Raw genomic sequence first — 22,594 nt, 5'->3', positions numbered from 1 at the left:
GCTAGCAGCCCTTGCCAGCTTTCTGTGCATCTGGCTCGTTCAGTCTCCGCCCCACAAGCCAACGGGGAGGAATTAGTGTAATCGCCCCCTAATAAATGCAGGCGATGAGGAATGGGAATAGCTGCTCAAGCGAGGCTGCCACTGCACTCCCTGCGCGACCCCATCACAGGGCCCTTTTACTGAGAGTGAGAAATAACGAGGGCTCCGAACAGCCTGTGGGCCTTTCGCCTCTAGGGCGAGCAAGAGACAGGGTGCCTCGTGCATTGTGCAAGAGCTCTCTCTGCTGGCCACCCACAGGGCGCCTGAGACGGGAGAGAATTCGGAACGGAACGGGAAGGACAGCTTAGCACCGTGCGGGAACTGCCTTAGAGAGGGAAAGTGAGGGTCTCTTACAGTTTGTGTCAATGATGCCACTGTGGGCTTGGAGAGAGCTGGGGAGCACTGTGTCCACCGTGCAGATCCCCAGGATTTGTGTCACACCGCTCAGCAGAAGCAGCACAGCCCTGATGTGTATCCCTACAAGCCCCACTGAAAGGGAACAGTCTGGCCTGAAAGCAGAGTTTTTGGTCCCCATACAGGATCTTTGGTCTGCACTGTGTCCGTGATGCAGATCTCTGCTGCCCTGAAGGTTTGATCTGAGATCTCTCTCTCTCTGGAGAAGAGTGCATCTGTAACATAGCATCTCTGATAGCCGTCCTCCCCCCCCTTCCCCTCCCCCCCCCCCCAAAAAACACCTTCCCTGGGGGGGATACTGTGCTGGTTGCTCTTCATTAGCGTCACACAATATTTCCTGCTGTGGAGTCCCCCTGCATGTGGAAGAAGGTGGGGGGAAGTCAGCCAGGTTTCACCCCTTCTTCTCTCTTTCAGGCCCTCCCATAATTTCGAGCACTCAGACGCAGCACGCTCTGCATGGGGAAAAGGGACAGATCAAGTGTTTCATCCGCAGCACCCCTCCGCCAGACAGAATCGTGAGTAGGCCCGTCCCTTTCTCCACACTGAATGGGCTCGTACGGCAGGAGAGAGGCTGCTGCCCCTCCCGTCGTAGCGCCTGGCCAGCCCTGTGCTAGATAACGAGGTTCAGCTTGTAGGCCACACTCTAATCCTGTGTGAATTCATTAAAGGAAAAGTCCTGGTGGCATTTAATCACCTTGGTAATAAGCAAACCGCTTCGGAGCCCCAGGCAGTGGTTCTGCACTTTTGACTGGCTGGGAAATTCACAAGGTTTTGCAAAGCCAGAAATGGAGCATGTTCTGTAACCAGGGGATGAAAAAGCCCTTGGCTGCTTATGGAAAAAGGTTCTGGCGGAGCCCTGCATCCCATACACTGGGAAACTGGGCTGCTCCTCCTTTGAGTATACTGTATCCAGGTTCAAGACCTGAGGAAGAGCTCCGTGTAGCTCCAGAGCTTGTCTCTCTCCTCAACAGGAGCTGATCCAATAAAAGAGATTCCCTCCCGCAGCTTAAAAAGAACAGGAGGACTTGTGGCACCTTAGAGACTAACAAATTTATTAGAGCATAAGCTTTCGTGGGCTACAGCTCACTTTGTCTCTCTAATACTAAACCCAGTGTTGTGAAAGGAAAACACCTTCCTCCAGCCTTTAAATCACAGCATCTGGGCACGGAACAGCCCAGCCTCCCTCACATGTACCCGCCTTCAAACATGGACTAACTCGCACACCTGCACCCAAGCATGGAACAACCTAGCTGCATGCTTTCAGGCTATTCCCCAGAGCTGGTCAAAGGCGAGCAGCACAGTTGGAACCTCAAATGGCTGTTCGGTTCAACCACATCCTTGCAGTTTTCTGTGCAGGGCATTTGTGGCCGTGGGTGGTTGTTGGGATGAAGGCTGTGCTTCACATAAACACCCACGGTCACATGTGCTCAAAGGAATTGATGCATGAACATAGAATCATAGAATAACAGAGTTGGAAGGGACCTCTGGAGGCCATCTAGTCCAACCCCCTGCCCAGAGCAGGACCAATCCCAACTAAATCATCCCAGCCAGGGCTTTGTCAAGCCTGACCTTAAACATCCGGAGGCAGAGACCAGGAATCAGAGCCAAGGGTCAGAGCCGGAGGCAGGGACCAGGAATCAGAGCCAAGGGTCAGAGCCGGAGGCAGGGACCAGGAATCAGAGCCAAGGGTCAGAGCCGGAGGCAGGGACCAGGAATCAGAGCCAAGGGTCAGAGCCGGAGGCAGGGACCAGGAATCAGAGCAGAGGCGGGAACTAGCAGGGGAGCAGGACTGGGCAGGCCAGGAGGAGCAAGGCTGGGAGCAAGGCAGGATCAGGGCTGGAGCAAGGCTAGGAAAAGGGCAAGCACAGGAGAGGTTGCAGATGGGGGCATGTCCACTGAGCAGCCAGTGATCAGTGGTTGCTGTTGGGTTTAGGAGCAGGCTGTCCAGCTGCTGCGCTCATAGGCTGGAGACCGGGCCAGCGCTGCTGCCAGACCTCATTCCTGAAACCCCCCAGCGGCTGGCATTTGCTCACATAAACTGGTTGGCAGAAATCAGGATGGCGTCACATACGATTTGTGACCAAACAGTGGAAACTAGCCAGAGAAGGGAGGCTGGTGCAGTGGTGAGACAGCTAGAGTCACAAAGGGACTTTGCCCCGCTCCAGGATGGGGCTCATGGCTGAGAATGCCAAGTGGAGACAGGTGCTTGCTTCCAGCCTCTCATTCAGGCACCTAAGGCCCAGACCATGGAGTTAGGCACCTAAATGTCATTGTGAATCTGGACCCTAAGCCCCACCCTTTTCCTCTGCATTTCACTCCTGGTTGGCTCCGGCAGCTCCCCGCTCAGCGTGCTGGCTTCTGAGAATCCTTTTCTTAGACCCCTAACTTGCCCCCCGACACACACACACCTCACAATGCATGGGGAGCCTGGCCATCTGACTCAGAGCTGAGAGTTCCACTGGGCAGCAGGGTACCTAAATCCCTTTGTGAATCTAGCCTTTAGTCTCTCTGGGGCTCAGTTCCCCATCCACACAATGGGGATAATCATACAGCCCTGCTGCACAGGGGCGCTGTGCATGCTCCGATGCTGTAGTTCTGGGGGTCATCGAAGCACCGAGTGTAGCTAACTTACTTGCAGTGAACAGTTTGACCAGGTCTTTGATCGCATTCATACCCACCCCAGCACAGAATGCCTCCACAGCTCCTAAAGCCCCAGAATTCAGCTGCCACTGCAGCAATTGTAAAGATCTTGGCTGTGGGGCTCCATATTCATCCCCGCTCGTTGAGCCCAGACAGAGAGACACAGGTTACAAGTCAGGAATATTTGCTAATATTCAGGGCCAGTGCTACAAACTGCACCTGGGATCAGAAAATCCAGCTCCCAGGGATCCTTCTGCCCCGGCCCAGGAAAGAGTCTGAAGGCTGGAGTGAGCTGGCAGCTGGGTTGATGATGCATGGAGCAGAATAGAATCCTGCCGTGTCCCCCCCATTGAACACGAATGCATTTTTACAGCATTGTAATCATTCCAGTCTCAAGCCAAGCTGTCTGTTCAGTTTCCCCAGTATAGCAAACACAGGGCCTGTCGTAATCCTCTACACCACTTACCCTTAGAACTGGACAAGAAGTGCCCAATCTGGGTATCTTGCTGATTGGCTTCTGAATTTGTGTCTCAGTTTGCACCTAGAAACAACTGCATTTGAAATTTAGTGGCTGCAGTTTAGCCACTGGCATGTCAACATCCAGAGTGGAATTTTCCAAAGCACCTAAGTGACTTAGGAGCACAGGTTCCTGTGTCTTTCAGTGGGACTCATGCTCCTAAATCTCATCAATGCTTTTGAAAGTCCCACCCCTAACTGATTCCCCTTGCACATTAGACATCCTCAGGCTACAGTCTGTGCCCACCGTTATGTAGGGGTGCACACCCCAGGCCAAGTTGAGGCCCTTCTAAAAGAATTAGGCCCTAAATGAACAAAACTAACCCCTCTTGTTGATTTGCAGGCCTGGTCCTGGAAGGAGAACGTGCTGGAGTCTGGGACCTCAGGGCGCTACACAGTGGAGACGGTCAGCACAGAGGAAGGCGTCATCTCGACACTGACCATCAGCAACATCGTCCGAGCTGATTTCCAGACCATTTACAACTGTACTGCCTGGAACAGCTTCGGCTCAGACACTGAGATCATCCGGCTGAAAGAACAAGGTGGGAGCCACAGACACGGTGCTTAAAAACCAGCAGCGGCTCCTGGGCGTTGGGAATTAGCAGCTGGCTGCTCCAGAAGACCAGGGAGGTGCTATGATATCCAGGAGACATGTCAAAGGGCAACTGGGATGTTTTTTAGGAAGACACTGGGAAGGCTTGTTGGATGGCCTTAGCTCCCAAAGCTTTATGTCTCTGGGAGATGGGAAACGCTCTGCAGAGCCGATGCGAGCTGCACAGTGTGACGGCTGGGAGGTGTCAGTAGCTTTTTGTGTGGCTCACTCGGTCTGAGTAGTCTGTAAACGCCCTTGCCACTCATTGAAGTCAAGGGGTGTTGGCTCAGGGCTGAGCCCTCTCAAGTGAAGCAGAAGTGGAAGGGTAAAGGCCATTGGGAGTTAATTGACGTGTGCGCTGCTCAGAAGCCCCTGTTACACCACACACCGCAGTGCTGTTGCTGAGGACTGGAGGAGGCTACATGCTCCAGTGACCCTCCACATAAAAGAGGGCCCAAAGCACAAATTTGTTGCGGTGGCAGAGCCTGCTAATGAAACCTGGTCAGCAATTCTCACTGAGTCCACGCGATGCAAGCTGACAGCATCTCGTTGCTCTGCAAAGCAGGACACAGACCCAAGCGGGCCAGCCTGGTGTTCGAAGCTTCAAGCAGAGTGCCCATCGGAGATGCAAGTTTTGGGAGGGCTGGACAGATGGAACCCATGGCAGCCAGAGTGGGAGGGAAGGGCAGCTCCTAGAAAGGGTTAAGCAGCTCTCTGAGTAATTCTGGGGCAGTTTGGGGGCTTCCACGCTGGGGGCTCTGCCTTTGTAGAGAATGTTTTGCTCCTGGAGGGACTCCAGTTCTAACCTATGTTATTAAATGCCCAGGCAGGCAGGTGGATTGTTCTCATTAAGCTCTGATTTATATGGGCAAGGCTGCCATCCAGATTAAATCAGAGCTAAATGAACCCCTCAGAATTGGCCTCGCACTTCTTCCAATGCAAACAGACCGTGTTTTTTCCGATCGTCTGCCAATCAGAGCCTGTGCATGGCAATGAGGTGAGTTCCTAGTGGACAGAACCAACAAACTGGGTCCCAGTGGGCAGCTCTGCAGGGCAATGGGTCTGGGTCCCAGCCTGTGCCACTGCATGGAGTGGAGCTGGACACCAGTGGGTGTGGGCAACCATGCAGGATGCTTTAGTTGGGTCCTGCAAGGGCACTGTTGACTCTGCTGGAGATGGAGAAGGGGCCTAGCAGGTGACATGGCAGTGGAGTTAGATCCCTGCCCAGGGGAGTGATTCCCAGTGGTTGAACCTATAGGAAAGCAGAACTGAATCCTAGTGGTTGTCCCTGCTGTACAACGGTGCCGAATCCATGAGGTGGGGTCTCTACACTACTCTGAAGTCATAACCCAGCAATCTGCAGTGTAGTGCCAGACGGTAGCTCCCGGTCCCCACGCAGTGGAACCTCAGACTAGGGTGGTAGAGAATATCTATTTCAGGGGAACGTCCATGCACCATTGCATCCTCCAGCAGCAAAGAGCCTGCCTGCTCAGAGATACTGACGTGCACTTGGGCTTGGCAAGGCTGTAGACGCTTGCTTTATTTTCAAACAGGTACGGAAATGAAATCAGGAGCTGGTATGGAAGCAGGTATGGAATCATGAGCTGAAGGTGAATATGTGACTTGCCCCCAGCTGCGTTTTCACACCTTAGCATTCAGCAGCCTCCTTCTAGCTTTACCTTTCCTGAGACAGACAGCAGGAGGGCAGGAAGAGATCTCTCAAAGGCTCTGAGAGACGGCATGCACCAGAGGACGGGAGCCCTGGATTCTAATCCCAGCTCTGCATGTGACCTCTTGGTGCCTCGGTTTCCCCATCTGTTAATACTTAGACCCTTTTGTAAAGTGCTGTGGAGTTTACAGACTAGATGCTCTGTATAAATGCTAAGTATTATTATGGGGAAACACACAGACAAACCAGTGAATTTCAAGAGGGGCAATGAACTTCCAGCCATCTCTCCCCACCTTAGTGGGAGGGAGTTAGCCACTGTCAGCATTAGGTGGGACAGGAATGGACCTGAAATGGGGCAGACAGTTGCAGGATGCATTGCCTTTGTCACAAACTGTTGTTAGCTGTATTTCTCATCTCCCTGAACCACAGCACCCTCCATGAAGCCTGGATTAGGCTTCCCAGGGGACTGGAGCTGATGAGTCAGCAAATTGCAGCACTGGGCTCTTTGTCAGCTCTGTTCACTGTTACTCTGGCCCACCCATTACCATCCCTGGTCACCTGACCATCTCATTGTGCCTTTCCATTGTAAGTGACTGTGTCTTCCATCCCAGGAGAGCCCTTGGCGTTATCTCTGCCAGGAGCCAGCTTTTCCCATTCCCTGTGTCATGCTCCATCCGCTGCCGGCCACATCACTCGTCCAGGACCAAACCCTATCATTAAGAGTCCCTCACTTGCCTCTGGATCTCACTCCCTGCTCCCTTGATGATGAACTAGCAGGCATTGACAGTGTCTCCAGGCTCCCATCTTTCCACTCACCTGGCGTTGCTTGTTTCTCTAAGAGGAACAAGTAATTGCAGAAGCTCTGTGATGTCTGCTCTTCACGATGAGTTTTCATCGTCTGCTTGAGCTTTGCCTAGCACAAGATTTCCCATTCAGGTTGCTCAAAGAAGTGGGTGACCAAACCTCTCTTCTAATTCTCCCTGGATGTCCATGGCTCACCCCTTACGCTCTCATCTTTCTAATCAGTTGACCTTCCTGTGCATTGTGGCTTATATCAACCCACTCACAAGCTCTAATGGACGCCGTCCATCTAAGCGAAGGCACAAGCCTTCTCAGTGAAGGTACAAAGAAGGACACGGTGTATGCAGTAGAACATGGCGAGATGTGTCTGTGGTATTAGCAGGATCCATTCAAAGGTGGCTTGGTGCAATGTTCCAAAGACTGGCTTTAGGGAGACAAGTTTGTAATAACTCTTAAGAGTTTGCTCAAATTTGAAACCTCATTCGGTAAAACTGCTGCACGCAGAATGCAAGGGTGCCCGTTGGATATTGGGGATAGCGAAGTGCAGGCTGCATGCACAGCAGATCTGGTGAGCGATAGGTGACTGGGCTAATAGGTTATCTCTGCACTGGCCACCAGCAGGCAGAGTTGTCTGGAAGCAGAATGCTAGAGAAGTGGCAAAAGAGAGGGTGAAGGCTCCAGCAGCCATATTTAGGGACTCACTCTAAAGAAGGAAGCAGGGCTTGGGAAATTGAGTGTAGGGCATATGAGGAAGGCTCACAGATGCTACCTGCCCATTAAGCTGGCTTCAGCAGCTTAAAGTAGCCATCTCCGATCCTACACAGGAGGCACGGAGGGTATAGAGCGCCACCAGCAGCTGTGTTGGGAGCCATCTGGAGCCCTTGACACAGCAAGTTACCCAGAAGGAACAGTGTCTAGCAAAGTGGTGAGATTTGCAGACACTGTGACTGTCCAGCAAGGGGCATGTTAGCGATGCCAAAGGTAAACTAGGGTTAAGAGGAGCGCTCCTCTCCAATATGCTTGCAACACAGTTTGGAAGGCTAGAAGTCTGGGAGTAAATCTGACTGATCCAAGTCAAGGTAGGGATCTGCTGTAGATGGGGACAAACTGGGTGTAATGTTCTCTGGGGCAGGTCCCTCTCAGCATTCTTGGACAGGATATTAGAACAACCAGCAGGGAATATTGATGCATGCTGGGATATGATATTAGGGGGTGTTCTCTCTTGGCAAAGAGTGTCTATGGCCTTCTCTTGTGGCTGATCCACAAGAGGATGACAGCCTACTACTGCTACTGACAAATGGAGCTTTACTGCTTTAGCTCAAGTGGTAGAGGACAGTGCTTTGATGCTGAAGGGTCCTGGTTCAACCTTTAACGCTGACACCTGCAACGGGATGGTTATATTCAGTGACTTCAGCTGCAAGCATTGAGCCCAGCTGGACACATTCAGTAAAGTTGCTAGTCCTTGACCTTAACACTGTATTCATTCAAAGTCCTCAGAGATGATCTCAGATACAATTTTGTGGTGTAGAGCTGGCTGAAAATGTTTGCAAACATCCATTCAAATAGTGACTGTAAACATGCACCCATGGATGGGCCTCGCCACCCCTTTGTAGTCCTTTCCATGAGCTTTGAGAAAGGTTTTATAGGCAAAAATATTTGCCAGAAGTGTCCTGGGGGCTCATGTGAATATGCATCTGCACAAGGAGTGTTGCTGTCAATGTTCACACAGTCATTGGAGAAGCTCTTTGCAGGTTTGGCAGTCATCCAGGCAGGGAGCAGAAACAGTACCATGTGAATGAAGTGGCCAGTCACATGGCATGAATAGCAAATTACATATACATGAATCAACACTCAGCAGACACCTTGCGAGCAAGCCAGGGGCTGAAATGCATTGTCATAAACCATGCACTGACTCATTTCAAACAACCACCTAAATAATGAAGATTAAATCTGTCTGCGGATAATCCACAAACAGAAGAAACAGGCTAAATCCACCTAGTAAATTGCTTGTCCAGCCCTACTGAGGGCAAAAGAAAACAGGGGAATACACCTGTGATAGCTGGTGTATGCTCTAAAACACTGAATGAGCTAAGGACCCTTGAAGTAGCCACAACTAGTTGTCCTTAAAAATGTAGATGGGATCAGTAACTGCTAGGTTTTTTCCTCATGGGCATTTCTATAACAGTATTGCCCTACCACCTTATCACTCAAAGACACGCGGGAGCAATCTATAGAAACCAGTGTCCATGGTGAATAGTGCGTGTCTCTCCCCTAATCCCTTGGCTGCCCTGAATGGCCTCTTGTATTATGCACCCCCATGGCCCTGCCAGGGCCAGCCTAGACTGGAAGTTGGAGGGAACTATCCGCCCTCGTGTGGTCTGAGAACTACAACAAACGCCTGCGGCAGCCAGTAAACACAAGTATACATCAGTGAGACAGGACAACCCCGCCTGGACATCTCCTTCTGCCCTCTTTACTTCTACAGGGAGGAGAGCGAAATATACAAAGGTGTCCAAGGATTCGGAACACATGGAGGCTTGACCTTGATCCACTCCTAGACTAGTAGTAACTGCGTGGGCCGCTGGAAAGATCATTTCCCTGCTAAACTTGCAATAAGGTCTCGGCTTTGACCTTTGACTCAGATCAGTCAGAGGAGAACCCCTCTGACACTCTTAGTGGATGCTTGCTCTTGCCCTAAGTCACTTCCCTTGGGTTTCCAGGAAGGTCTGTTGTTTGATCTCATGTCCTCACTGTGTATATCGATTTTTATATCAAGATTGGATGTTTTCCTACAAGATCTGCTCTAGTTCAAACAGGAATTAATTCAGGGAAGACCTCTGGCCTCTGTTACACAGGAGGTCAGACTAGGTGATCACAGTGGTCCATTCTGGTTTTATAATCTATGGATCTGTGTCCACCAGTATTAACAATCTCCATTTGCACAGACGAGTGAAGCATGGGGACGTTTTTTTTTTCTCTAGACTTCCTAGAAAAGTGTTCATTTACAAGGCAGACCCACATGAGCAGAACCAATTTGCATCTAGAAAGTAACTTATTTTCACTGACTAATCCCTCCGCTTCTTGAGAAGGGAGGGCTGTGAGAATTAGCTTCCACTCTATGCTGGCACCAGAAGTTCAAGATGAACTAGGGATGGGCAAAGATCTTTTTGCCTAACTCTGAGCCCACTTGAATGCCGTGGGTTTGAAAGTTCAGCCTGAACGTGGGTTAGTGGCACTGGGGCCATGGTATTGGGTGTTGATCCCTTTGGATGAGACTGAGGGCAGGTCTACCCTTAAAATGCTGCAGTGCTTTAGTGAAGACACTATGCTGAGGGGAGAGCGTCTCCCACTGGCTTAGCTAATCCACCTGCATGAGAGGGGCTGCCTACCTGGGGTGTTAAGGTCAGGATAACTGTCACTAAGGGGTGTGGATTTTTCACAACCCTGAGCAACATAATTATACCAAAGTCATACCGTAGTGTAGATCTGGCCTGAGCAAAGGAGTAGAGAGGGAAAGAGACAGATCCTCATGATATCAATGGATTGCACACACGTTATGATGGCACCATAGCCCAGGACAGAGTAAATAGCCCAATAGAATGTGTCTGCATGAGAAAGTGGCACTAACTGGACTTCAGGTGCGTATTGAAACCGATTTAGCTTGCAGTTATTTAAACCAATGTCATGCAAACTACTAGCTGGACACTGATTTGGGTTTAAAAGTGGCGTGTATTGATTTAGATTAAGTCTATTGCAAATCGGTTTTATCCAAACCAAAATAAATTATTCCTAAACCGAACTCAGAGGGGAGGAGGTGTGCACAGTTTAGATTGTATTCACTACAAATTCAGCTCGGTCTGAACTACAGATTTTTCCCCTTGCCATGCTCTCCATTCATACAGCCCCACGCCTCTATCATTGCTCCGTGAGGAAGCTGCGCTGCGCTTCAGAGCAGAGCCCAGGGTTGCTGATAACATGTATTGCGGTGGAGACACGCAGCCATGAGCAGCCCTAAAAATTGAGACACGATGGTCCACCACTCCCATCCCATAAACTCCTGGTTGGAAGTGGACTATCAGTCTGGCCCTGCTAAGCTTCGTGCTTGCAGTTTCTCCAGGTTCCCCCCATCTCCTGTGTTTGAGACAGTAGAACAGCGTGGTGGTGCATTTACAGATGGGGCTACCCTGGGTCAATTTACCATGTTACTGTTTACCCCATGCAACTCTCTCATGTCACCACCATAAGCTTGGGGAGATTTGACCAGTCCTCAAACAGAGCACAGCCCTCCCCTTAGCTACAGCTTGACTCACTTCTGGAGGCAATGAGAGCGCTAGGTTTAGATTAGAGGAAAAGGTGTTTTGTGAGCCCAGGCCACGTTCTCCAAACCCAAACGGCACCTGCGAGTGTCTCAAACCCTCAACCTCGACGCAGCAGCTGATTTATGCGGGGAGCACTAAGAATTTCCAGTGGGTGATCGTCACTGTGCTCCTGTAATAACGGCAGACAGCGGTGACTGGGGAAAGCCCCCAGGAGGGCACACACAAAAGAGTCAAGGTGCAGCGAGAAGGAATTGTTCCCGGTGGCACTGTGGCATTTCATATATTCATTCTCTCTCCGTGATTCCAGATCAAATTGGCTCATTTGCCAAGTCGAAGGGCCTTGTTTCCCTAACCGCTCCTCACATCAGCAGCAAGGAAAACTAACCCCACAGCTGGAGCGGAGCTGAGCATTCGGCTGCTGATGCCCGAGGCAGAAGAGAACCCAGCTCACTGCCCCGTAGCTGAATCGGCTCCTGTGCAGTTAACAAATGTAACCATCTCTGTGCTAGTAAAGGCAGCTGGGAGCAGCTACAGCGTAGAAAGGATCAGTCTTAAAGTCACCTGGATCCCAAGGGGCCCCATCGATCCTCCCAGGCCAGCCAATAGGGAGGAAGGATGGCCCAGCGGTTAAGTTGCTAAGCTAGGACGAATAGACCTGGCTTCAAGACCCTGCTCGGCGACAGGCTTATTATCTCCTTGGGCAAGTTCCGTAGTTTCTCTGAGCATCAGCACCCCGTCTGTACAATGGGGTGAAGTACAGTAGCTCAGCTACCGCAGAAGTGGGGGGGCTCTGTAAGTCGCTAATAGAACAGGGAATCCTGGGAACCAGCCCTCCTGCTTTCACAAGCTTCTTACAGTGGATGCATATGTGGCATTCACAACACCCTGTAAACGTGGCCCTGCTTTGCCCTCTGTCACCAGGCTGTGGTGCCTGCTGTTGGCTATTGCACAACATTGAGACCCTCAGGGCTCCAGCTGGGGTTTTGAATACCTGTCTCAAATCCTCAGCATTTGATGAGGGCACCGGTCGGATCTGGGGTTCATTTGCAAACGTTGGACCCAGATCCCCCCTAGGTTTGCGAGGGGCATACATAAGAACATAAGAATGGCCATACTGGGTCAGACTAAAGATTCTTCTAGCCTAGTATCCTGTCTTCCGACAGTGGCCAATGCCAGGTGCCCCAGAGGGAATGAACAGAGCAGGGAATCATCAAGTGATCCATCCCCTGTCACCCATTCCCAGCTTCTGGCAAACAGAGGCTAGGGACACCTTCCCTGCCCATCCTGGCTAATAGCCATTGACGGACCTATCCTCCATGAATGTATCTAGTTCTTTTTTGAACCCTGTTATAGTCTTTGCCAGAGGATGTTGTGAAGACCAAGAGTTCCACAGGTTGACTGTACGTTGTGTGAAGAAACACTTCCTTTTGTTTGTTTTAAACCTGCTGCCTATTAACTTCATTTGGTGCCCTCTCGTTCTCATGTTATGAGAAGGAGAAAATAACACTTCCTTATTTACTTTCTCCACACCAGTCATAATTTTTAGACCTCTATCATATCCCCCCTTAGTTGTCTCTTGTCCAAGCTGAAACGTCCTAGTCTTATTAATCTCGCCTCATATGGAAGCTGTTCCATACCCCTAATCATTTCTGTTGCCCTTTTCTGAAACTTTTCCAATTCCAATATATCTTTTTTGAGATGGGGTGACCACATCTGCAAGCAGTATTCAAGATGTGGGCATACCATGGATTTACAGAGAGGCAATGTGATATTTTCTGTCTTATTATCTGTCCCTTTCCTAATGATTCCCAACATTCTGTTTGCCTTTTTAACTGCCACTGCACATTGAGTGGATGTTTTCAGGGAACTATCCACAGTGACTCCAAGATATCTTTCTTGGGTCGTAACAGCTAATTTAGACTCCATCATTTTATATGTATATTTGGGATTATGTTTTCCAGTGGGCATTACTTTTCATTTATCAACATTGAATTTAATCTGCCGTTTTATGAGATCCTTTTTTAGCTCTTCGCAGTCTGCTTTGGACTTAACTATCTTGAGTAATTTTGTATCATCTGCAAATTTTGTCATCTCACTGTTTACCTCTTTTTCCAGATAATTTATGAATATGTTGAATAGGACTGGCCCAGTACAGACCCCTGGCGGGACCCACTGTTTACCTCTCTCCATTCTGAAAACTGACCATTTATTCCTGCCCTTTGTTTCCTATCTTTTAACCAGTTACCAATCCATGAGAGCACCTTCCCTCTTATCCCAGGACAGCTTACTTTATTTAAGAGCCTTTGGTGAGGGACCTTAGCAAAGGGTTTCTGAAAATCTAAGTACACTGTATCCGCTGGATTCCCCGTTGACCACATGCTTGTTGACCCTCTCAAAGAATTCTAGTAGATTGGTGAGGCGTGATTTCCTTTTACAAAAACCACATTGACTCTTCCCCAACAAATTATGTTCATCTATATGTCTGACAATTCTGTTCTTTACTATAGTTTCAACCAATTTGCCCAGTACTGAAGTCAGGCTTACTGGCCTGTAATTGCTGGGATCACTTCTGGAGCCCTTTTTACAAATTGGCATCACATTAGCTATCCTCCAGTCATTTGGTACAGAAGCTGATTTAAATGATAGGTTACAGACTACAGTTAGCAATTCTGCAATTTCACATTTGAATTACTTCAGAACTCTTGGGTGAATACCGTCTGGTCCTGGTAACTTATTACTGTTTAGTTTACTAATTTGTTCCAAAACCTCCTCTAATTACACCTCAATCTGGGACAGTTCCTCAGATTTATCATCTAAAAAGAATGGCTCAGGTTTGGGAATCCCTCTCACATCCTCAGCCATGAAGACCAATGCAAAGAATTCATTTAGTTTCTCCGCAATGGCCTTATAATCCTTGAGTGCTTCTTTAGCGTCTCAATCGTCCAATGCCCCCACTAGTTGTTTAGCAGGCTTCTTGCTTCTGATGTACTTAAAAACAAATTTGCTATTACTTTTTGAGTCTTTGGCTAGCTGTTCTTCACATTCTTTTTTGGCCTTCCTACTTATATTTTTACACTTCATTTGCCAGAGTTTATCCTCCTTTCTATTTACCTCGTTGGGATTTAACTTCCACTTTTTAAAAGATGCCTTTTTGCCTGTCACTGCTTCTTTTACTTTGTTGATTAGCCACGGTGGCACATTTTTGGTTCTCTTAGTATGTTTTTTAATTTGGGGTATACATTTAAATTGAGCCTCTATTAGGGTGTCTTTAAAAAGTTTCCATGCAGCCCACAGGGATTTCATTTTTGGTGCTGTACCTTTTAATTTCTGTTTAACCTACCCCCTCATTTTTGTGTCGTTCCCCTTTCTGAAATTAAATGCTACAGTGTTGGGCTGCTGTGATGCTTTCACCACCACAGGGATGTTAAATTTCATTATATTACGGTCACTAGTACCAAGCGGTCCAGCTACATTCACCTCTTGGACCAGATCCTGAGCTCCACTTAGGTTCAAATCAAGAATTGTCTCTCCTCTGGTGGGTTCCAGGACTAGCTGCTCCAAGAAGCAGTTATTTAAGGTGTCAAGAAACTTTATCTCTGCATCCCATCCTGAAGTGACAGGTACCCAGTCAATATGGGGATAGTTGAAATCCCACATTATTTTTGAGTTTTTTATTTTTATAACCTCTCTAATCTCCCTAAGCATTTCACTATCCCCATCCTGCTCAAGTGGTCAGTAATATATCCCTACTGCTATATTATTATTCAAGCATGGAATTACTATCAGAGAGAGTCTATGGTATAATTTGGTTCATTTAAGATTTTTACTTTATGTGATTCTACTCTTTCTTTCACATATAGTGCCACTCCCCCACCAGCATGACCTTTACTGTCCTTCTGATATATTGTGTACCCTGGTATTACTGTGTCTCATTGATTTTCCTCATTCTACCAAGTTTCCATGATGCCTATTATATCAATATGCTCATTTAACATGAGGCACTTTAGTTCACCCATCTTATTATTTAGACTTCTAGCATTTGTATATAAGCACTTTAAAAACTTGGCACTTTTTAGCTGTCTGCCATTACATGATGTAATTGAATGGGACTCTTCTTCGTTTGACTGTTTCTCATCAGATCCTACCTGTATTTTATCATCTTCCATCCTCTCCTCCTTACTAGGACATAGAGAATCTCCATTAATAGATCCTCCTCTAAGGGATGTCTCTGTCTGAACCATGTGCTCCTCCGCACCTGTCGGCTTTCCCCCAGCCCTTAGTTTAAAAACTGCTCTGCGACCTTTTTAATTTTAAGTACCAGCAATCTGGTTCCATTTTGGTTTAGGTGGAGCCCATCCTTCCTGTATAGGTCCCTCTTTCCCAAAAGTTTCCCCAGTTCCTAATAAACGTAGGGAAGGATGTGCTGAAGCCATAGTTTGGTTGATCCCATCTCTAAAAATAACAAGAAGAAAGTGACATAAATCTGATTCTGGCTTCACCGTTTCGTTCTTGCAATAATTCCTGGGCTGCCTTCCTTGTCTTAGTCCCCTCTGCTTGCCTTCTACTGCCCTTTGGCAGTAATGGGTAGCTAGTATCTAAAATGGAACAAGCCCAGTTAAGTTAGCAGCACGCACAGTGTCTTTTGCCATGAGGGCAGAGAGATCTCTGGCGGTGCAGTCCCCAGAATGAGACGGAGCAGTCGTCATTTAGAAAGGCGCTTTGATGGTGCGGCATGATGCAACTCCTGAGGAAATGGATCTCACTGCAAGGCTGTGGACTCTGCCATTTACCCGCTATTTAGATGAGCCTTACCCAAAACCCATTGACGTCAGTGGGAGTCTTTCCTCTGCCTTCAGTGAGGTTTGGGTCAGACCTGGGCAGCATTAAATGTAGACAACTAGAAATAATTGTGTTAAATAATGGCAATATTAACAGGGGCTAGTCAGTAGAAGTGCTTGGGTGAGATTTGCCAGGGGATCACAAGATTGTTGGGACCGACTTACAAACTTCCCTAAAAATGATTTTTTTTTTTCTGTTGCAAAATGTGGTCTGGCACGACTTCCAAAAATCAGCTTTGCAGGCTGAAAATCCCAACGGGGATCTAAAAAACAAATTCATCATGGGCATAAATACACGAGCACGGAGCACCCTCTCCCTGATCACTCCACCAGCTCCGCTGTTCCAATCTGGAGCCCAGCCGAGGCACCTTCATCTCGAGTTGCAGCACCCTGCTTTTCCAGTCTTAGCCTCCCAACACAGCTCAGCCAATGCAGCTGACCTGTACGTTTCGGAGGCGTCTTTGGAATCCCACGCCCTTCCCCATTTAGAGCAGAGCAATGGAGCTATCCAAGGGCCAGCGAAGCGAGTCATACTTGTACATGTCTCCTTTCCAACACCCTGTGTCCTCCCGAGGATAGTCAAGTTACAGCCAAGCTCATTTGTGTGCACTATGCGTCATTAACCCAGTTCAAGACCAGCATAGTTATTGGGCAGGAGAGCACTCGCCAGGAGCGGAGTTATGGCAGCCAGGGCGGTTAGGCAGTAGGGCAGGGGAAGGTGGTACTCAGACACTTCTGCACTTCATTGGCTCCCTCGTTCCTCTTGCAGAGTCAGTGCCGATGGCGGTGATCATAGGCGTCGCTGTGGGGGCCGGCGTGGCATTCCTGGTGCTGATGGCCACCATCGTAGCCTTCTGCTGTGCACGCTCGCAGAGAAGTAAGTGCCTTCCCTTTCTTTCATTTTAAACACAACCGCTGGGGTTGGACTGAGAGTCCTGGAAACCGAGCTCACCTGTGTATACACAGCTTCCCAGGTGCTGTCCCGCCCTTGATCTCAGGATGAAAGGGGAGTGCAAATCCATGGCCCTGCCAGGTGTATGTCTGTAGGCTGATGGGGACACCTGGCTGCTAAGAACTTGTCTGAGATCAACCAAGCCAAACAATCAATCAATGGTAACAAATTCTTTAGGTCCCTCAGCTGGGTTGAGTCTGTAGCAGCAACAAGTCACCTATCCCAGCCCCCTGAGCTAACAGGCTGGGCTAAACTCTTCTCTCAGAGAGATGTCGTGCAGAGGTGGTGGCAACCTGACCTACAATCCATCAGCAGCCTAACGGCTGGCTAATCTGTTCCTAGAGCAACACTGAGGGTGGCTTCATCCAGCGGAGGGTCTGCAGGCCACTGGCTGGTGCACTCCTGGGGGCCTGAGGCTTGTCTACTCTGCAGGGAATGCAGACGAACAGGGTAACTCACAAAGGAATTCCATATTGAATTCACCAGCCTGACACCGAGGCAATCTGTCTATCACATGTGGGTACAGAACATTCAACACTACTTTTCACTCCCAAGGCACCTTCCAGGAGAGGATTTGAATGCACTTTAAAAACCAGATGGGCCAAATTCTGATCTCCGTTGTGCTGATTTAAATTATAGAGTCACTCTGGCTGTCATTTGTTAAGCAACAAAACACCTCTGCTTTAGTGAGGGGGAAACTGAGGCATGGGGCAGCTGAGTGCCTTTCAACATCATACAAAGAATCAGTGACAGAGCTGGGAATGGAATCTAGGAGCCCCAGCACCCTACTCTAACCACTGGATGATACTCCCTCATGTAAAGTTTATGTCATACAGGCAGGATACAAATACTGAAGTAGTTTCGGCCTCCGAACTTGGAGCGGGTGCAAAGTGTGTTCCAGATTCTATTTTTTTTAGTCCACTTTATCATTATAAAATATGCGTGTTCATAATAAGAAATTCCAGTCTCTAGTGTTTATGTTGGGCCTAAGTTGTTATGTGCTGTGCTGCAATGGGAATATAAATTAAAATGACATGAAAGACACAGGTAAAGGAATGAAAGGGTAAACAGCTCAGGATCATGTTGCTTCATTAAAAAAACCAGAGAAATTAAAGCATGATTGTTGGCTAAATGAAAAAGGATCAAACCATCAGGGAAAGGAGCGTGATTGTTTTGAGCATCTAAGACAGCAGTAGAGAACAAGCAATCCTTGACAGTGCTTCCCACTATAGGGACTCTGCAATAAAAACAGCCCCGCCAGAGCTGTTCATAAGCTCTTTGTTTAGTTGCCAGTGAAACACAGTTGGTTTTCCTTTTTGATTGTTTGCAAAGAAATCAAAGAGCCCCAATTCCTCCTGGACTTGGGTAACAAATGGCTGGCCTCGTACAGTAGAAACATGTGCACTTTTAAGAGCAATAATGACATCTGGTTTTGAACTCTCCCAAACCCCATTAGCAGCTCTTGCAGATATTAGCAAATTAAATCTTGGGTAGTCATTCATGTTGCATTTTTGTAAGTATTTCTGATGGACCAGGGACGAGCCAGTTCAGTTTCGCTGGACTCATTCAGCGACAATGTGTGATTCAAGCAGCCTGACAGAAAATGGGCCAAATTGCTGTTACCATGTCAATGGTCAGACATAATCAGCCATGCTTTTCCCCATCGCTTGTAGATAGCCACACACTGCATCATTCCAAGGAGGGAGTGCATGTGGCTCATTATAGGCTTCTTCTTTGATGGAACCAGATGGTGCTGGGTTCTTTACGGGACATACACTCTCACATTAATGCGGTGATGATAGATCAGATATGCAATGGAGGTGCCAAGGCTTAGAGCGGGAAGCAACGCCAGAGACTGAACGTGTCAGTTACTCAAAGGCTACAACAGTTGGAATAGCAACTGGCATGCCCCTGCCTGCTCTCTCCCGCCTTTGGAATAGAATTCAGCGGTTGCCTGCTGTCTGGCTCTCTGTGCGTTGGTAGGTCTGCTTGGCCTCGTCAGCCTTAGCTCTCAAAGATTCCTCGTGCCCTTCAGCAAAGGAACATCTCCACTTTTTCCCACATCCTCAAAGGTGTTTCGGCACCTTCCGCCCATCGGTTTCAATGGCACCTCTGAGGATCTGGGCTTTCGTCTCTTTGTGCCTCAGCACCCTGTCTGTATAATGGAGATAACAGCTGTTACCCTGCCTAGCCCAGATGTGCCATCAGTGACAACGGTTACTCTGACCTCCATACCCGGTGGGGTATGGGAAAACGGGGTGGTGGTGGGAGGGGGAGGGTTGCACTGCTGCTGTGCTTAAGCGATTTTAAACTTGGGTGCTTCAGGGGTAGGCACCTCAAGAAATGACCCAGTCTGAACATACAGAGCTTCCAAGGATTTCTTTGGTGTTGCATGGCAATAACCGAGAACAGATCTTGGCCCCACCGAGTGAGCATGAAGCAAGCGACACATGAAATGTATGGCTGTCGCCTTTTGGGGTGCAGTCCAGAGCAGTGAGGGGCTGGGTCACTGCCTGCCTGTAACCCTGAGTGCCTTAAATGCTCTGTCACAGCCAGCCAACAGACAAGCATGCTGAATCCTGCATGTCTGTGTGCTGTGCAGCCGTGGGGCAGTGCTTCGGGCCTCAGCAGCCTGCCTACCAAACAACAGCCCCACCCTGCAGTCCACCAGCTTTGGTCACACCTCCAGTTCTGACTGTCCCCAAAATCCCTGTGTGGAAGTGGCCAGCCCCCGTCCTGGAGTGTGCTAACAAATAATAAGGTTTGCTTGCACCTTTAAGAGACCATACCCAGCAGTTTGCCACCTTAACGGGATTTAACAATTCCTTCATTTCAAACACAGTCTTGGGTTGGTTTAGATTAAAGTTTATTCACAACAGGACATAGGTTAAGTGATGCCAAGTACAATAAATAACGGCAGAGATGGTTATCAGCAAATAGAAGTGAAAACACATCTAATGGAGGAAGGTTTCAGAGTAGCAGCCTTGTTAGTCTGTATTCGCAAAAAGAACAGGAGGACTTTTGTTAGTCTCTAAGTTGCCACAAGTACTCCTGTTCTTTTTGCTGATAGAGGAAGCTACAGTCTTAGTTTAAGATGGTTTCGCTCACCAATTACTTTTGGCCCAGCATGGCGGACTGACTCTCTGTCAGGACTTCCACAGAAGTATGAGTTGCTGGTTTCCCTTGTCTTCATAAGAAGATTAAAGCGGGCATCTCTCTGTCCCACATACTCGCAAAGAATTGCCTTTGCTCTCAAAGACAGGGAGGCCTCCTGGGAGCTCAGTCTCCTGGGCCTCTCTGGGGAGCCATGTTAATTTTCTGGCGCTTGAGTTCCGGCTCAAAGCAAACCCCACTAGTTTGCTTGCTAGCTTTGTTTATGGCTAATATGTAAATGGTCCTTTGTCTAGGACAGCCCTTCTTATCACCTTTACCGAGGCTAGGCTGTCTTCCTAAACTTGGTCTAGTTATGTTATACGGCGGGAATTCATAACTTCACATACAAGGCTAACGCATGTATTTTACGATGATATTAATGACCAGTGTGCTATCAGTTTTAAGTGAGACCTCACAAGGCATATTTTATCCAAATAGCACTGCAGTAGTGTGTGAATACAGGGGTGTAGGGCCTAGGAAATATACAGCAAGGGAAAAGCAGATGAATAAATATCCACCTCACTTATTAACAGATGGGAGCCCTCCACAGCAGGGCAGATCTTGTTCTTAGCCCAGCAGACCAAGTGCTGAGTTGTAGGGTCTGTATGCAGGGCCTGATTCCTGCCATCAAATGCATTGCCCACATGAAACCAAGAAGAACAGGCAGTTGCGATTAAAGCACTACACTCAGGAGAACTGGGTTCAGCTCCTGGCTCTGCCACTGAACTCTTTGTGTGACCTGGGGCAAGTCACTTCCCCTTGCCATGCCTCAGTTTCCCAATCTGTAAATGAAGGTGATAATATTTCTCCATCTCATAGGGGTGTGGAGGATAAAGCCATTGATGTTAGAGGCATGCAGGTACTACAATTAATGGGGCCATGTGTCAATAGATACTTTGCTCAACTCCAGACAAACATCTGGGCAGGATTGGCGCCCAACCTGGACCTCCCACATGCTTAACTGGGACTCTGGTACGCCTTGGTTTTAGGATTGGTGCATGCCAGTTAGATCACAGAGCCTGTCCCCCTACAGAGCTAGGAGAGAGTCCCCTGGTGGAGGCCACATCAGAGATGTAATTGACCTTAGCCAAAAAGCGAGATTTCCTTTGAATAACTTCAGTTTTAACAGGCCGAAGCCAAAAGATGTTCAGATCATGGTCCAATATCAATAAATAAATGAGAAAAACAGCTCAAACGCCCAAGCTCAGTGCAGGGCATTTGTTCCTGTGCAGCCATCTGTCACACAGCCTGCCTTCCATCTGGGAACCTGCTCCGACAGTTCTGTTCCCCGCTCAGACAGAAGGGAGCTCTCCAGTTTGTTTAAACAGCTTTGTGGGGTTAAAGCCTGCTTGGGCAGCAGATGCTGTCGCAGGGACACAGCTGTGCAGCCACTCAGTTGGGCTGGCGCTTGCTAATCAACATGTGCGGGGGGCAGTTGTGCTAATGACATGCGCTGCTCAGAATGCCAGAGAAAGGCTGCGTGTAACCTTTGTGCTTCGCGACCATGCTTGGAGTAGCAGTGATGTGGCTGATGGTTGACTAGGCTGGCTTACCTCATTGACAAAATGGCACAGAGGGGTGGTTTAGAGCTGTGAAACTGCGGAGCGTACAGGACCGGATTTTCAAAAGATCCCTATGGGCAGATTTTTAAAAGACTTGGGTGCCCATCTTCAGAAGATCTGGCCCAATGTGTCATGATGGGAGCTCCTGGGTGCAGGGCACTGGATAACCTGTCCCTGATATTGGTTGCTAAGCCCTGGAAAAGGTGGTCCAGTATATATCCCCTAAAGCTGTGCTTGGAGCTGCAGAATAGAGCTTCTCTGCGGGAGAGATATTGGAACAAAGTGGTTCTAGTGTGCAAAAATGGCACCTTCCTACTCAACAGAGCTACTCTGCTTGTATTCAGCATCAAAGCTGCTGCCTTTCGTGACATAGGTACATTTTATTGTGCTGTGCTGCGGTTAGCCCAGCAGAGCAAGCTCAGCTCTGGGAGAGGTCACTAGGAGTCTGTTTCTTTTTGTGCATTAGCAACAGAATGGTTTAGCAAGTTCCAATCAGTTACACCTGCAGGCAGTGGGGGGTGCCACAGGTGACATAATTTGAAGGCTCTGGTGTTTCACGGGTGTCGCGGCGGGAAGGAGTTGGCCTGTAGAACCTTTAGTACTGGTGATGAAACAAAAAAACAACCCAGCTTGACTCTCAGATCCCAGGGGTAATTTATAAGAATGGCAACAATTAATCTTGTAAACTGGATATTGTTAAACTGGAGTCAATGAGAGACATTAAACGTGGAATCTCCCTCGTTTTAGCATGTCATTTTTACAGAGCAGATCTGATAGTGATAGTCATTTCAACAAATCTTGCATGTACTTTGCAGATGCCCGGTTGAGGGCATTTGCATCTGGAGGACTGAATCCGTGACCTCCATGACAAACATGGAGCCTTAGTTATAGCTTTGGATAACGGGATGAAATTAGCAAAGATACCATGGGCTAGACAGACGGATTTGGGCTGAATAGCAGCAGTAATTCCCTAACGGTAAGGGCTTGTCTACAGTTGAAATGATACAGTGGCATCCCATAGCACTTCGGTGTTGACCTTCACTACAGCGACAGGAGGGGATCTCCTGTTAGCATAGGTACCTCACCGCCCAAAGAGGTG

General features: G+C 48.5%; 1 protein-coding gene across 3 annotated transcripts in view; it reads left to right on the top strand.

The window, feature by feature from the left end:
* The window catches only part of KIRREL3 (kirre like nephrin family adhesion molecule 3), a 727,383-nt gene that overhangs the window by 669,055 nt on the left and 35,734 nt on the right, over positions 1–22,594 (top strand). For 2 of the 3 annotated variants that reach the window (XM_037882237.2, XM_037882239.2), the window contains exons 11-14: positions 868–968; positions 3,953–4,151; positions 5,755–5,790; positions 16,598–16,705. In XM_037882237.2, the coding sequence (XP_037738165.1) occupies positions 868–968; positions 3,953–4,151; positions 5,755–5,790; positions 16,598–16,705 (444 nt within the window). The remainder of the gene's footprint in view (positions 1–867; positions 969–3,952; positions 4,152–5,754; positions 5,791–16,597; positions 16,706–22,594) is intronic. The other variant, XM_037882238.2, reaches the window with a different exon arrangement.

Source organism: Chelonia mydas, chromosome 22 (genome assembly GCF_015237465.2).
Source record: "Chelonia mydas isolate rCheMyd1 chromosome 22, rCheMyd1.pri.v2, whole genome shotgun sequence".
NCBI classification, from domain to species: domain Eukaryota; kingdom Metazoa; phylum Chordata; order Testudines; family Cheloniidae; genus Chelonia; species Chelonia mydas.
Note: the sequence above shows the minus strand (reverse complement) of the source record. Positions and strands in the feature narration are given on the sequence as shown.